The following is a 13,293-nucleotide window of genomic DNA, read 5'->3' as shown; positions in this document are numbered from 1 at the left end:
CGGGCGTGGTGTTGTGGCCACCCATCCCCGTCGTGTGCCGTGCCCGGCCTTAATACGAATGTACGGTGAACTTTTTTTTTCGCACCGTACGTAGCCAACCGCGCTAATCGGAGGGTGCGGGGCGGAATCGGAGCTGCTCGCCGACAGCAACTTTCCCCAGCAGTCTGTTGAGACGAAAGCGAAGGGATCTTGGGGTTCAAGTTACCACCGACACAAGACGTCCGCGGAATTTCCCATGTGTTTGTTTATCGTCACTCGATCTCGCCACTCATTAACAATGTTCGCGAGTTCCGTCCTTGAAGTGAGTATCAAAGAGTAATTTGTGCACGCGTAGCTGCCGAAGCACGTAATCAATTGGGACATTTGCCCGCCGTGACAACTTGATTTTTGCTTGGCTTTGTCGGGTGCTGGAGGACTATAGATCAAATTGCCATTGCACTTACACGATCTAGCCCGAAGGAAACCGATTATGAATAAAGTAGCTGCTGTACAGCGATAACATTTACTTGTTATTACTAAGTAATGCTTAGAATGTGGTCATACAGGTTTCGCTTTATGCGGGTTCTGTTTGTGCGATTTCGCGTAGATGCTGCTAAACCTATAGTATGCGGTTTGAATTCACTCATATACGGCTATGAGGTCTGATGTACGACAACATTGTGTGTGTGCTGTATTGCACCACTCGAAGGCAGCTGCCTCGTGTGGTTTCGCTTTGTGAACACATCCACCGCACAAAGAGAGAGGGGAAACCTGTAATGGGCAGTTCACAAAGTCCGCTCCTATTTTGTGAGAGACTTAATACCATTATTTCTCGTTTATCCGACGACTGCAGTTTCCCTAAATCTATAACAGTACGTGGGATTGTGAACTCAACTGATCTAAATAAAGATGTTCTTATAATTTCGACCTGGATGTTCCGCGGTTGAGTCGAGCGACGCACAACTGGAAGGTTGGGAGATCAAATCCGGGTTAGGGGTTGATTCAGCACGTGAACCCTCTGAATTCGATGCATTAATTCCAAAATTGTACAATGAAGGGCCAATGCCAGACAGATTGCCTATCATAGACTTACCTTTTAAGGCAGTGCGATGCATTTTAAAAATCTAGATTGAAAACGAATTTCTTTCCAAGTGATTTTTATGTATCGTATGTTGTCCTCCCCCCACACCTAACATTGTCAAGGTTGGTTATGTACGGCGTGAAAGAAGTTCAACATGCATATATACATTGACAAATGTATTGATTTTTTTTTTATTTATGCTAGAGCACACTGCTAACGCAGCAGCAGCAGCATCGTCAAATAAATAGTGTATCTTTGCTGCCAAGTCAAAAGTGGTTGATTACCTCCACCAGAGAAATGTGGAATTTCCACCACCGGCTCAGGGCTGTAAATAGGAAATGAGCACTGCCTGAATGCTCATTGGGCCAGAATGAACATTTTCAGAATTGTTTGAAAAGTTTTTGGAATTCATTTTCATATATTTCGGTACATATTTCAATAGGCCATCTTATAAACCTTGTATTCTTTTATTGATTCTCCAAGATGCATCATTGAGTCACGTGCGAATATAAAAAAAACACACAATCACTGATGTCACAATTTATTTGTTTCTGAGCACGCAACTGCTTTGCATGCTGCACCACAGTGAATTTGAACTCTGCTGGAACACATTGGTATCAGTTGCTGGTGTATTCATTTTTAAGTTTCATAACTGCGAATTAATCTCCAAATTCTAACTGCCTCGCTAGCAAAATAGTAGACTCGTAGTGCTCTGGGCCCTTGCAGACATTCAACACACCTTCATATACTCCCATTAATAAGATCAACTTACATACATATGTATGTGCCGGGCTAGTACGTGATGCTAGGCTGCCCTATATTTGCATCAAGATCAAATGCACCATATTTACAGCTTGTGGCAATGTTATTTAAAGGTATCGTACAAATAACCAACAAGCACACAACTACATTGGAACTGCCTGATACGCGACGTCTCTAAGCAGCGAGGAGACGCAGCTACACGAGTCAGCGGTGCCTTGCATGCTGTTTAATGGCTGCGTTTTGGGAGGGCAATATGTAGTTTTTACTTTAAAAAAATATGTGCGGGTTGCCCAAAAACCCCGTTATATACGTGGCATGTAATCTCGAAGACAATATAATAGGACGTCTTGACAAAGCAATAAGAATGGCTTGTTACATACTCACACCACTGTTTTATGGATAGACTTGTCTTTCAGAAATTATATCCCCCAGACTGACTATACACCCACAACCTAAGAACCAACAAACCAAGGATCGATACCATCTCAGGACTGAGCTGGATTCCTGATAGGCTTTGCAGTATTCTTGGTTCTTTCGGTAAAGTCACGTAGAAGGGAAACAATAAAAAAAATAAAAATATGAAACAATATTGTTTATATAAAACAATATATGAAACAATATTGTTTTATATTTTTATTTTTTGTATTGTTTCCCTTCTACGTGACTTTACCGAAAGAACCAATAATATGAATCCCTGCAGTCACGGAAGCTTTAAATCAAAAGGCTTTGCAGTACTTTGTTCGCAAATTCTAGATTGCAAAAAAAAAGTGGGAGTGAGGATTTAGGGACTAAAACGCAAAATAAATGAAACATAAATAAACACCCTTTTGAAATCGTGAACCTTTTTCTTTAATGAGTCATGTGATGTAAACATGCTAGGAACAATGCGACCTTGCCAATGCACACCTTAGCAGCTGGCTTGAAAGCGCTCCCTAGCAATAAATAACACATTTTGTTTGTACCTCTCCTAAGCACTGCGCTTTCAAACGTTAAATACAGTATTATGGGAAATTCAATTCATACAATGTCACTTAAACCTATGAGAACATAATAAATAAATCCCCCTTTTTTCAAAATCATAGCGCATATCAGCTTCAGACTATAGAAAATTTTATAACATATAAAATGTACAGTTTACACGAGAGATCGTTGCTCTTTCTGTGGGGATGCTGTCGCCCAATCAAATGTGGTCACACCTTGTCCATGTGGACCAGGATAAGACGTTTCCAGATTTCACGTCTGAGTTTCCAAGTGCAGTCTTTGCATTGCATTCTGTGAAGCTTCAAGTCCCATGAGCAGTGTGCAAGCGTGAATGTTTTGCAGACGTTGTTTTCCAACTTGACTGCAGTGGAAGTAGCTGTCTTGCACCCATCTGCAAGAAATAATATACATTTCTAAATATAAATAATATAACCGAAACGTCCTTAAGCACATAGCCCCTAGGCATTACAAATAATATGATGAAGTCAATTACACATTGCAGTATATATGGAAAAGGGGAATCGCAATAGCCAGATGGCATTTAATATTATCAAAGTACAGTAATCATTAGTCATTATACCTTTTATATAATGTACAGTATTAAAGCAATCGAACACAATTTCTCTCATTTACGTTTTACTTATTTATTTGTGTTTTGTTTTGCTTTGACTTTCACCTCCTGTCACATGCAATGTATTGACTAAATAAATGCTAAATCAGCCATTGCGTATTGAATTCGACCAATAAGCCTCCCCGCATGATTGATGTCCCTTGTGGTCCTACGTGGGAATAACAGTATCTATGAATAACGAATAATTATCATAACTGATTTAAAACATGACTTAGAGCGAGATATGTGTTGTTTCAGTGGACTCTCTCCTGAATAAAAATCATAATTGTTAATTGATTGCAAGTAAAGACACCTGGAGCTGTCACCTGGCTATGAGAGTTGTAGCTGAAGTGGCTCTGGCTGAGATTAGCTGTTCAGGGCATCCACGCCAGCCGGAGTGAGGATGAGGGCCTGCAGGATGTCCGAGAGCGAGAGGATGCCCACCACCCGGTCATTCTCATCCACGACCACCACCCTGTGTACCTGCAGAGCAAAGGATATGTGGATCGTGGTCACTGGATAATCACTGGCCCAGACTGAAGGAGATAGTGGTATGTGCTCATGACTTGTTTATCACCAACAGGAATTGTTTATCACCCAGAACAACATCGGCCACCCTATGCTGTGCCACTCTCGGTGGTTATTTTGACCATATGTACCATGCTGGTCATTGCAGGTTGGTGACAGAGCCCGGAGGACCAGTTCAGATATCACTGACCACAGGTGTTAGTCATGGGTTGAAGCTGAGCTCAGGCTGCCTGGTTCATAGCACAGTGGGATAACGATTGCGCCACTGCTTCAGCAGGAATTATGATAGAGTTATCTTTATTCTTTGGTTCTTTCGGTAAAGTCACGTAGAAATAAAATAAAATAAATAATAGAAAGAGTTATCTTTATTTTAGAGTTCTCTTTTATTTATCCAGGGAAGCTATACTAAGTCTTAGGACTGATTCTTTTTTCATAGGGGTGCTGCAATAGCCATTACCTTTTCAAGGAGTATTTTGCATGTGGGGGGGAAATTATTCAACTCAAGACGTTTTTTTTGCATTAAAGGAATACCAATGTTGTAAAATATTAATGTTCATTTTAAAGGTTCAAAGTTAAATAATAACTATGATTGCATGCCCTAAATGCAATGCAACTGCGCTTCCTGGGAGTACATTTCAAAATAAATAATGTATCTAAATTTACATTTACCCACTTGAAGGTATTTGTATGTTTAAATATTAATACATTATACATATCTATACTTAAATGGTGTTCCATGGGTATAATTATAATTTTTATAATCTTAAACAAATGCATGGCGCTTCCATGTCTGAGCAGCTCAAAGCACTTTAAATTGCGTAATCTGCAACATTCGAAGGCCACTTCCAGTGGCAGCTGTCCCTGTGCTCAGAAGGTGGCTCACCACTGGCCTGCAAGGGGGCATGAGTCTGCCAGTAAGAGGTAATAATTGCGATATTTAATCTCAATTGGTCTATTTTCAGGTAATTATCCGAATTTGGCAAACTCGGTACAAGACGCTGTCACGTAATGGGCTACTCATACATAATTACTTTTTTGGGAGCGTTAACGTTCACTGTGAAGTGCGTAATTATGGTGAATACACCCGCATTCATAACCACTGCCCTTCCGGATTCACGCTGTGACATTCTCCAACAAGCGGCGATCGAGGTACAGCTGGGTCATGCAATGCAGTGTAGGTTGCCTCTAAAGGTAAACTCGTGTAATTGCATTCATTGTTGTATTGAAAATGTAGTATTCTTTTGAAACGTGACGCAAATGTCATCTTAATTTTATTACTGCATCATTAATTACGTAATTGGTTTACAGTGAATAATCGCGAATTATGCAATATTGGCTGGACACTTGTTGGGTTTTTAATTGATGGTGGCAAAAAACACTGTATGCTTAAAAATTAAAATAAAGAAGAGTATACAAATATACATGACTGTGAATGTAGTTTGATTTATAGCTAATTTCAACATTGTGGAGCTCCAAGGCTTAATGCTGATGTCTGCGTAATCATGAGTGTTGTATGTGTGGTATGAGTCCCAATCTGAGCCTGTCAACTTACATTGCACATGTGCCATAGGCCAGTGGCTACTAACCTGGGGTCCACAAACCAGTGGTGGTCCACAAGACTATAGGAAATGGTCGATGGACATTTAGCAGACCCTCTAATCTGTTTTATTTCTCAAGGTGGACCATTTACTATGGATGGCCATCTTACAGAGAATGGCCACATTACTACAGGTGGTCCATAAGCTATGGATGGCCCATGTGCCAGGACTGGGCCATGGGTTATGAGTTGCCTGCGTCCAATGGGTAGCCTACTTGATATGGGCTTACGACGTGATATGGGTGTCCCATACGCTTTGGGAGGCCCATGTGCTACACGTGGTCCCATTGTGCCCTGAATGTCCATTTTGATATGGGTGGCCCACGTGATGTGGGCAGAACCACGATATCTGGGCCCCGTGTCTGCTGAGCGAGCTGTTTGGCGGGGCTTGCCTCGGCCTGCACGAGGCGGCCGATGATGGTCTCCAGGGACTCCTGTCGGTGGCACTTGACGACGCCCTCGAAGTACTGCGAGCGGTGCCGCAGCGCCTGTGTCACCGTCACGTCCAGGTTGTTGTAGTTCTTCTCTGCCGCCAGGTTCTGTGTCGTATGTGTCGGAGTTAATGGTAGATAATACCAGGGACATCGCCGTTATTTTTATTTATTAAATCGCTGATATATATTTTTTTATACAAATGTGTGTAAACGGACCCGACATGCTTCATGCCGCTGAGTGTTCCGAGGTCAAATGTTTGCATGTGTTACGCATCTAAACTACACTGCATTCAAAACCATTGAATGAAATGCTAGAAGAAAAAACATATTCATGAAAATTGAAATATTGGTATATTAATATGATTTATTCATGATCAGCACAGCCAAGAATGACTAATCAATATAATTTGCAGGGGTGCATTCCAATTTGTTTTATCCTAACTCTGTGTGCTCTACATAAATCGTTCAGAATGGTCCACCATACTTTCTATGGATTATTTACAAATATAAATTATTATTTGTGTTGAAATATGAATAACATATACATATACTTACTATTACATCAAATTTAGAATAAACATCCACCACTCTCCCTAGAGCAGAAAAGACAATAAAATTGTCAATACTTTTATAAACATTGCTTTAAAATACCAACCACTCATGACAATTATAAAAATTGGCATATAAATAATGTATTAGCTGAATACTTCTCTATTTATTAGCATAACAGATCAATTATATCAAAAAGCAAACATTACAAACATTACACAGTGCATGCAAATAAAAAAAACAAGCCCTTTTGACAATGACGTTATATAAATTCAGCCACACTGATAAAGTCCAACGGGCCTGAAATGTGTCCCGCCTTTAAAAATGCACCTATAGAACATGCATGCCACTCTATTGGATAATTATATGGTTTTCGATGGGGGCAGGGAGTGCAGGGGGGGGGGGGGGGGGGGGGGAACGCGGTGTGTAACGATAAATGCTTATCACATAACAGGTGGAGATTGCACGTTTGTTGATGGAGGACGGTGACATACCAGACTGGTCCACCACAGACAGGGCCGAGACCCTCCTTTCCACGAACAGGTTGAGGGCCGTGATGATTGGCGTGTCCGTGTAGATGAATGCGATGTCATTAAACGTCCCCACTCGCAGCTCTCCCAGCGGCCTGCACATGAAGCGGGGCTTCGGCAGCTCGGAAATCTGTTGTCATCGATGGTCAACTCTTTAATGTCGCCGATGCAAAATACCATCACCGCAATGTGCATCCACTTTATTTACTCGTTTTTTTTAAAGTTCCTGCTCATACACGCGGGCGGAAACTGGAGCACCTCGGGAAAAGACCATGTAGCGCGAGGGGGGCAACACTTTATCAATCGTAATACTGTACTCTATTGGCTACGAAAAACGCATGTGTTAAGTTAACATTAGTCTCTATTGGATGCGTAATGGCCCTATGACAGTGTTTAATGTCCTTACGTTGGTACAAGGCATAACTGATTTAGACAATTTTAAAACCCCAATCTCTGGAACACACTAGTGTACCTGTGGCCTGATTACATTGTTTAAAGGCGCTTAATATTAATGTATCTTATGACCATTCCTTATATCCAAGGAATGTGCAATCCTGCCATGGGGGACATTGTCAGCTTGGTGTTGGTGAAAAATGGAAGCAAATGTTTGGTCTATTTGCTAATCATGTATAACCTACAACTCACGTGGGTTTATCTTAACTGCATTACAACATTTACAATTCAATGCACATCGCATGTATGTTGGCCTCTGCAAATAGACATTAAAATTATTTGGGTGCAATATATACTCACATTATACATATCATACAAGGTAATGGTGAAGTTTGAGTGAAAAGGATGCACTGGGAATTTAACGATGCATCAATTAATTCATTCAAATTGTAAGACAATTCATTCAGGATTTGTGCAAAACAATTTATATCGGTGTGAGCAACATTATACACACGAGGCAGAATGAACAAAACACTACCAATAACACAGTAAAAATATGGCTAAAAAAACCTACTAATGTCGAATTGAATCGCGACATTTAAATCGTGAATATTTCCTTAAACATCGACGTGGGAATGGAATGGAAAAGATTGAATCCCTGCATGGAAAATATTTAATCCCTACATGCCCAATACGCTGTTGATTTTATTTAAATGATAAAAACAAATGCCAATCTAGTGGAAAGCTGTAACCGTACTCATGATTGACTGTCCCACGGCGCACGGCAGGACTCACAAAGAGGTGCAGGAAGCGGAGGATGCGCTTGTGCGTGAGGATGTAGAGGACGTTTCCAGAGACAGGGTCGATGATGGGCAACCGGTGAATCTTGTTTTTAATGAGGGAGTACACGGCATCAAACAGGCTGTGGCATACGAGACAGAATCGGGAAACACAAGCGATTCATCAGAGAGAGGAACTCTATGGTTTAGACAGATATAATTAATTTGTTTTTATCAGTGGCGATATCAATGTTCATTTAATGTATTGACCTTTTTTTTACTTGTTATTGTATACACTCGAAAATTGTTTCATGCTCTTTTATCTTGTATATTTGTGCACAAGAACGTATTACACACTTCACATGACATCACTATATTTTTCGATATAGCTCTGTCGTCCCGACAGGTCTGTTCCTTTCACCTGAAGAAGGCCACTTGTGTTGTGGCCGAAACGTCGTGAGAATTTAATTGTGTTATTTTATTTTATTAATTTATAATTTTATTCTCATTCTACGTGACTTTACCGAAAGAACCAAAGAAGATCACTATATTTGTTTAGCCTTTGCTCAATTCATTTTGAAACAATATAATAATTTGGAATTGTCACATTTAACATACCGTACAGTACAGTGCTCTATTTTAAAAATAGTTTTCAACTTGTCAGCAATCATGACGATGTGAATTGTTTGCTTCGCTGGATACAGGTGCAGTGCATTGTCTCGATAGCAGACACCTGTTGTGAATACTGCATGTGCTGTAGTATCATGCTGCTGCTGTAAGTTGCAATTTGCAGCCAATCATTCGCTTGTATTATGTACACACCTCGCTTCTGGTGTTATGCTGACCAGGGGCTTGAACGAGTCCTGCAGATACACCTCTAGAATTCGAACACAGGGATATGTCAGAGGCAGGTGTATCGCTCCAAATGCGCCGCTAAAACAAAGTGAAGCATTTGTAAAATCACAAACATTACAGTGATGGAGGTGGGGGGCATAACATCGGCACTAAAAGCACTTTAAAATGTCATGCGGGGGGGGGGGGTGTGGAACTTAAAGGTCAGGAATTTCTCGTGCTGTATTTTCACTGCGGGTTTACCTCTCCATGTTTCTATTTTGTGCTCTTCAAGTTCATATATTTGCACCTATGTAGGAGAGAGGAGGAACGTTAATCAGCCAGCAGGAGCAACTGATGCAGTAGCAGCAGCAGCAGCACATTTCCCACACACTTTTTACCCACAGCCCTCAGAGCGAGTGCCACGAGAAGGTGCAAGTCAATCACCCCTATTACCTGAGCCTGCCGTGGGGTTTTATTTCACTCCTAATACTCTACAACAGTGCCACGCTGCTTTGTCCATACCGATGAAGCACAGCTCACATGGACTTTAATATCAACAGGAGCAGAGCTTCGCCTGTTCTAAATTATTCACGCCATTCGTTATAGTCTTTTATATGTTGAGTGTGACAGCCGTATATACTTATACTGTATATACTATATATGTTAATAAAAATGCATACATGCCTGACCTAAAATATACCAATTAGGAAGGTTAGTTTTACAGTATTGCCAGAATAGCACTGGATACAGAATATCAATTGTTGTTCATTTAACAAAATGGCGGTTACTCACCATCGGCGACTTGTAGTACCTGTGCAAGATGTTGATGAAGTCTGTGATTGTGAGCATCCCTGCAAGAATTGCATATGGAAGGTGCTGGAAATCACCCACCCCAATGTTCTTGGCTGACACATATACGAAGTATGTATTTACATTTTACAGGTCAATTTAAAATTTAGTTGATATAAGTTGGTTAGTAGTTAACTTTTTTTGCTACATCAGTCTTTGTGAGTTTCATTTTCAGAGATACAGTGAGGGAAAAAAGTATTTGATCCCCTGCTGATTTTGTACGTTTGCTCACTGACAAAGAAATGATTAGTCTATAATTTTAATGGTAGGTTTATTTGAACAGTGAGAGACAGAATAACAACAACAAAATCCAGGAAAAACGCATATCAAAAATGTTATAAATTGATTTGCATTTTAGTGAGGGAAATAAGTATTTGACCCCCTCTCAATCAGAAAGATTTCTGGCTCCCAGGTGTCCTTTAAGCAGGTAACGAGCTGAGATTAGGAGCACACTCTTAAAGGGAGTGCTCCTAATCTCAGCTTGTTACCTGTATAAAAGACACCTGTCCACAGCAGCAATCAATCAATCAGATTCCAAACTCTCCACCATGGCCTTCATGGCCAAGACTAAAGAGCTCTCCAAGGATGTCAGGGACAAGATTGTAGATCTACACAAGGCTGGAATGGGCTACAAGACCATTGCCAAGCAGCTTGGTGAGAAGGTGATAACAGTTGGTGCGATTATTCGCAAATGGAAGCAACACAAAAGGACTACCAATCTCCCTCGGCCTGGGGCTCCATGCAAGATCTCACCTCGTGGAGTTGCAATGATCATGAGAACGGTGAGGAATCAGCCCAGAACTACACGGGAAGATCTTGTCAATGATCTCAAGGCAACTGGGATCATAGTCACCAAGAAAACAATTGGTAACACACTACGCTGTGAAGGACTGAAATTCTGCAGCGCCCGCAAGGTCCTCCTGCTCAAGAAAGCACATATACATGCCCGTGTGAAGTTTGCCAATGAACATCTGAATGATTCAGAGGACAACTGGGTGAAAGTGTTGTGGTCAGATGAGACCAAAATGGAGCTCTTTGGCATCAACTCAACTTGCCGTGTTTGGAGGAGGAGGAATGCTGCCTATGACCCCAAGAACACCATCCACACCGTCAAACATGGAGGTAGAAACATTATGCTTTGGGGGTGTTTTTCTGCTAAGGGGACAGAACAACTTCACCGCATCAAAGGGACGATGGACGGGGCCATGTACCGTCAAATCTTGGGTGAGAACCTCCTTCCCTCAGCCAGGGCATTGAAAATGGGTCGTGGACGGGTATTCCAGCATGACAATGACCAAAAACACGCGGCCAAGGCAACAAAGGAGTGGCTCAAGAAGAAGCACATTAAAGTCCTGGAGTGGCCTAGCCAGTCTCCAGACCTTAATCCCATAGAAAATCTGTGGAGGGAGCTGAAGGTTCGAGTTGCTAAACGTCAGCCTCGAAACCTTAATGACTTGGAGAAGATCTGCAAAGAGGGGTGGGACAAAATCTCTCCTGAGATGTGTGCAAACCTGGTGGCCAACTACAAGAAACGTCTGACCTCTGTGATTGCCAACAAGGGTTTTGCCACCAAGTACTAAGTCATGTTTGCAGAGGGGTCAAATACTTATTGCCCTCACTAAAATGCTAATCAATTTATAACATTTTTGACATGCGTTTTTCTGGATTTTTTTGTTGTTATTCTGTCTCTCACTGTTCAAATAAACCTACCATTGAAATTATAGACTGATCATTTATTTGTCAGTGGCCAAACGTACAAAATCAGCAGGGAGATCAAATACTTTTTTCCCTCACTGTATAAATTCAATTCCCTCAGTATTAACTATAAATAAATAATGATTGATTTAACTGAGAATGTGCTCAGGTGAAAGATATATGAACGAGGCCCTACATTTCAGTCATTTCCGAGATTATGTCACAATTTTTTCGCACTGAAGTTGATTGATCACCACCGATCCAGGGCCTTATACCGTATGTATATAGGTATTTCCCAACAACAAAATGCACAAATATTATTCTGTATGTGGCATGTCTGTAAATGAATAAAGTTTAGCACGCCAGCTCAATTACAGCACAGCAAGTGATTTATTAGAGCAGAGACTCTTAGAATTTGATACATGCTGGCCAATGTATTGACCTGAAAACAAAATTTAGCCATAGTTTTCACTTGAATTCCAAGATGCTGGCTACATTCCGTATTTTTTTTCCTTAGGGGCGAGGGTGGGGCGGCAGAAATAGGGGACGTGTTATCGTAGAAGGAGGTGGTTGTGAGCTGTTTACTACGTCAGATACAAACACTCAAGCTGTCAGCTGCTCACGCCACTCAGTGCCCTGCCATTTATACCCGGCCCCCGTGTTCTGATTATAGCCAAGCTGGCTCGTTAATACAGCACCTGTCTGCTTTCCTTGATCCGCAGATGGACGTGCCCTGTGTCCGTGCTGCGACATGCGTGGCACGTTAACCATGCACACACCACACTCAGGCTTACGGAGAACGAGTAGCATTGGGAGTGCTCGCCTTCAAAGAAAATGGTTGAGATGTACAACCCTTCTGCAAAGGGAATGCTAAATAATAATATATTTGTGTACAGGGTAACCCCACTGAATTGGTGGGGCAATAGCATGTACAGGAATGTACTGTATGGTAAAACATGCAGGCTCAGTGGCCTGCTTGTGAGGGATGTTTTCTGTGACTTGTTGTTCCCGCAGTGAAGATGGGATGTTAAGAACTGATGTGCTCCTCGATAATGCCTTCGCGTCTCAAGTGATGATAATGTTTTACCAACACATCATCAGCCCTTGAGATGCCAAGGTGGGGATATGAGCTCAGGTAAAGCACAAGTCAACTGGAGTGCCAAGCCATTCATTCCAAATATCTTTACCTGCATTCCATCTAGCGCTCATTCAATTAATAGAATCAGGAAAATATTTCAGCAATTTAACTGCAATCAAGTTTTGATTTAAAGCTTTCGTGACTGCAGTAATTCATATTCTTAGTTTTTTCGGTAAAGTCACGTGACTTTACCGAAAAAACTAAGAATATGCAATCAAGTTATATATATTTTCACAAACACGAAAAAAATATATTTGTTTTATTTAGTGCCAATGTACAAGGATGTCTAGACAAAAGTTAGTAATGACTCGTATATAATGTCAGGAAAAGTATAGGCCGATTTGTGTACGAATATATATGAATGCTGAATGTAAATAAAATGCAAAATAGAGAAGGTACGAGCAGGCAGGGTGACGAGATAAGCAGTATTGCTACCAAATAAGCTAACTGTGCAGGTGGTTTGGATAGATATAATTAATTCGTTTTACCAGTGGAGATATCAATATTTATTTAGTGCATTGACCTTTTCTAACCTTTCATTGTACACACTCTCC

General features: G+C 41.1%; 1 protein-coding gene across 2 annotated transcripts in view; it reads right to left on the bottom strand.

The window, feature by feature from the left end:
* Positions 1–1,585: 1,585 nt before the first annotated feature.
* Positions 1,586–13,293, bottom strand: part of LOC103091846 (5'-AMP-activated protein kinase subunit gamma-2) — a 45,498-nt gene continuing 33,790 nt past the window's right edge. For both annotated transcript variants that reach the window (XM_076056702.1, XM_032946227.2), the window contains 9 exons: positions 9,850–9,908; positions 9,319–9,364; positions 9,046–9,100; positions 8,240–8,366; positions 7,016–7,181; positions 6,528–6,565; positions 5,931–6,077; positions 3,740–3,896; positions 1,586–3,194 (listed from right to left, as the gene is read on the bottom strand). In XM_076056702.1, the coding sequence (XP_075912817.1) occupies positions 3,780–3,896; positions 5,931–6,077; positions 6,528–6,565; positions 7,016–7,181; positions 8,240–8,366; positions 9,046–9,100; positions 9,319–9,364; positions 9,850–9,908 (755 nt within the window). In that variant the 3' untranslated portion in view covers positions 1,586–3,194; positions 3,740–3,779. The remainder of the gene's footprint in view (positions 3,195–3,739; positions 3,897–5,930; positions 6,078–6,527; positions 6,566–7,015; positions 7,182–8,239; positions 8,367–9,045; positions 9,101–9,318; positions 9,365–9,849; positions 9,909–13,293) is intronic.

The sequence above is a fragment of the Petromyzon marinus genome, chromosome 4 (assembly GCF_048934315.1).
Source record: "Petromyzon marinus isolate PM22_M1 ecotype Great Lakes invasive population chromosome 4, UKy_Petmar_22M1.pri1.0, whole genome shotgun sequence".
Taxonomy (NCBI): Eukaryota; Metazoa; Chordata; class Hyperoartia; order Petromyzontiformes; family Petromyzontidae; genus Petromyzon; species Petromyzon marinus.
Note: the sequence above shows the minus strand (reverse complement) of the source record. Positions and strands in the feature narration are given on the sequence as shown.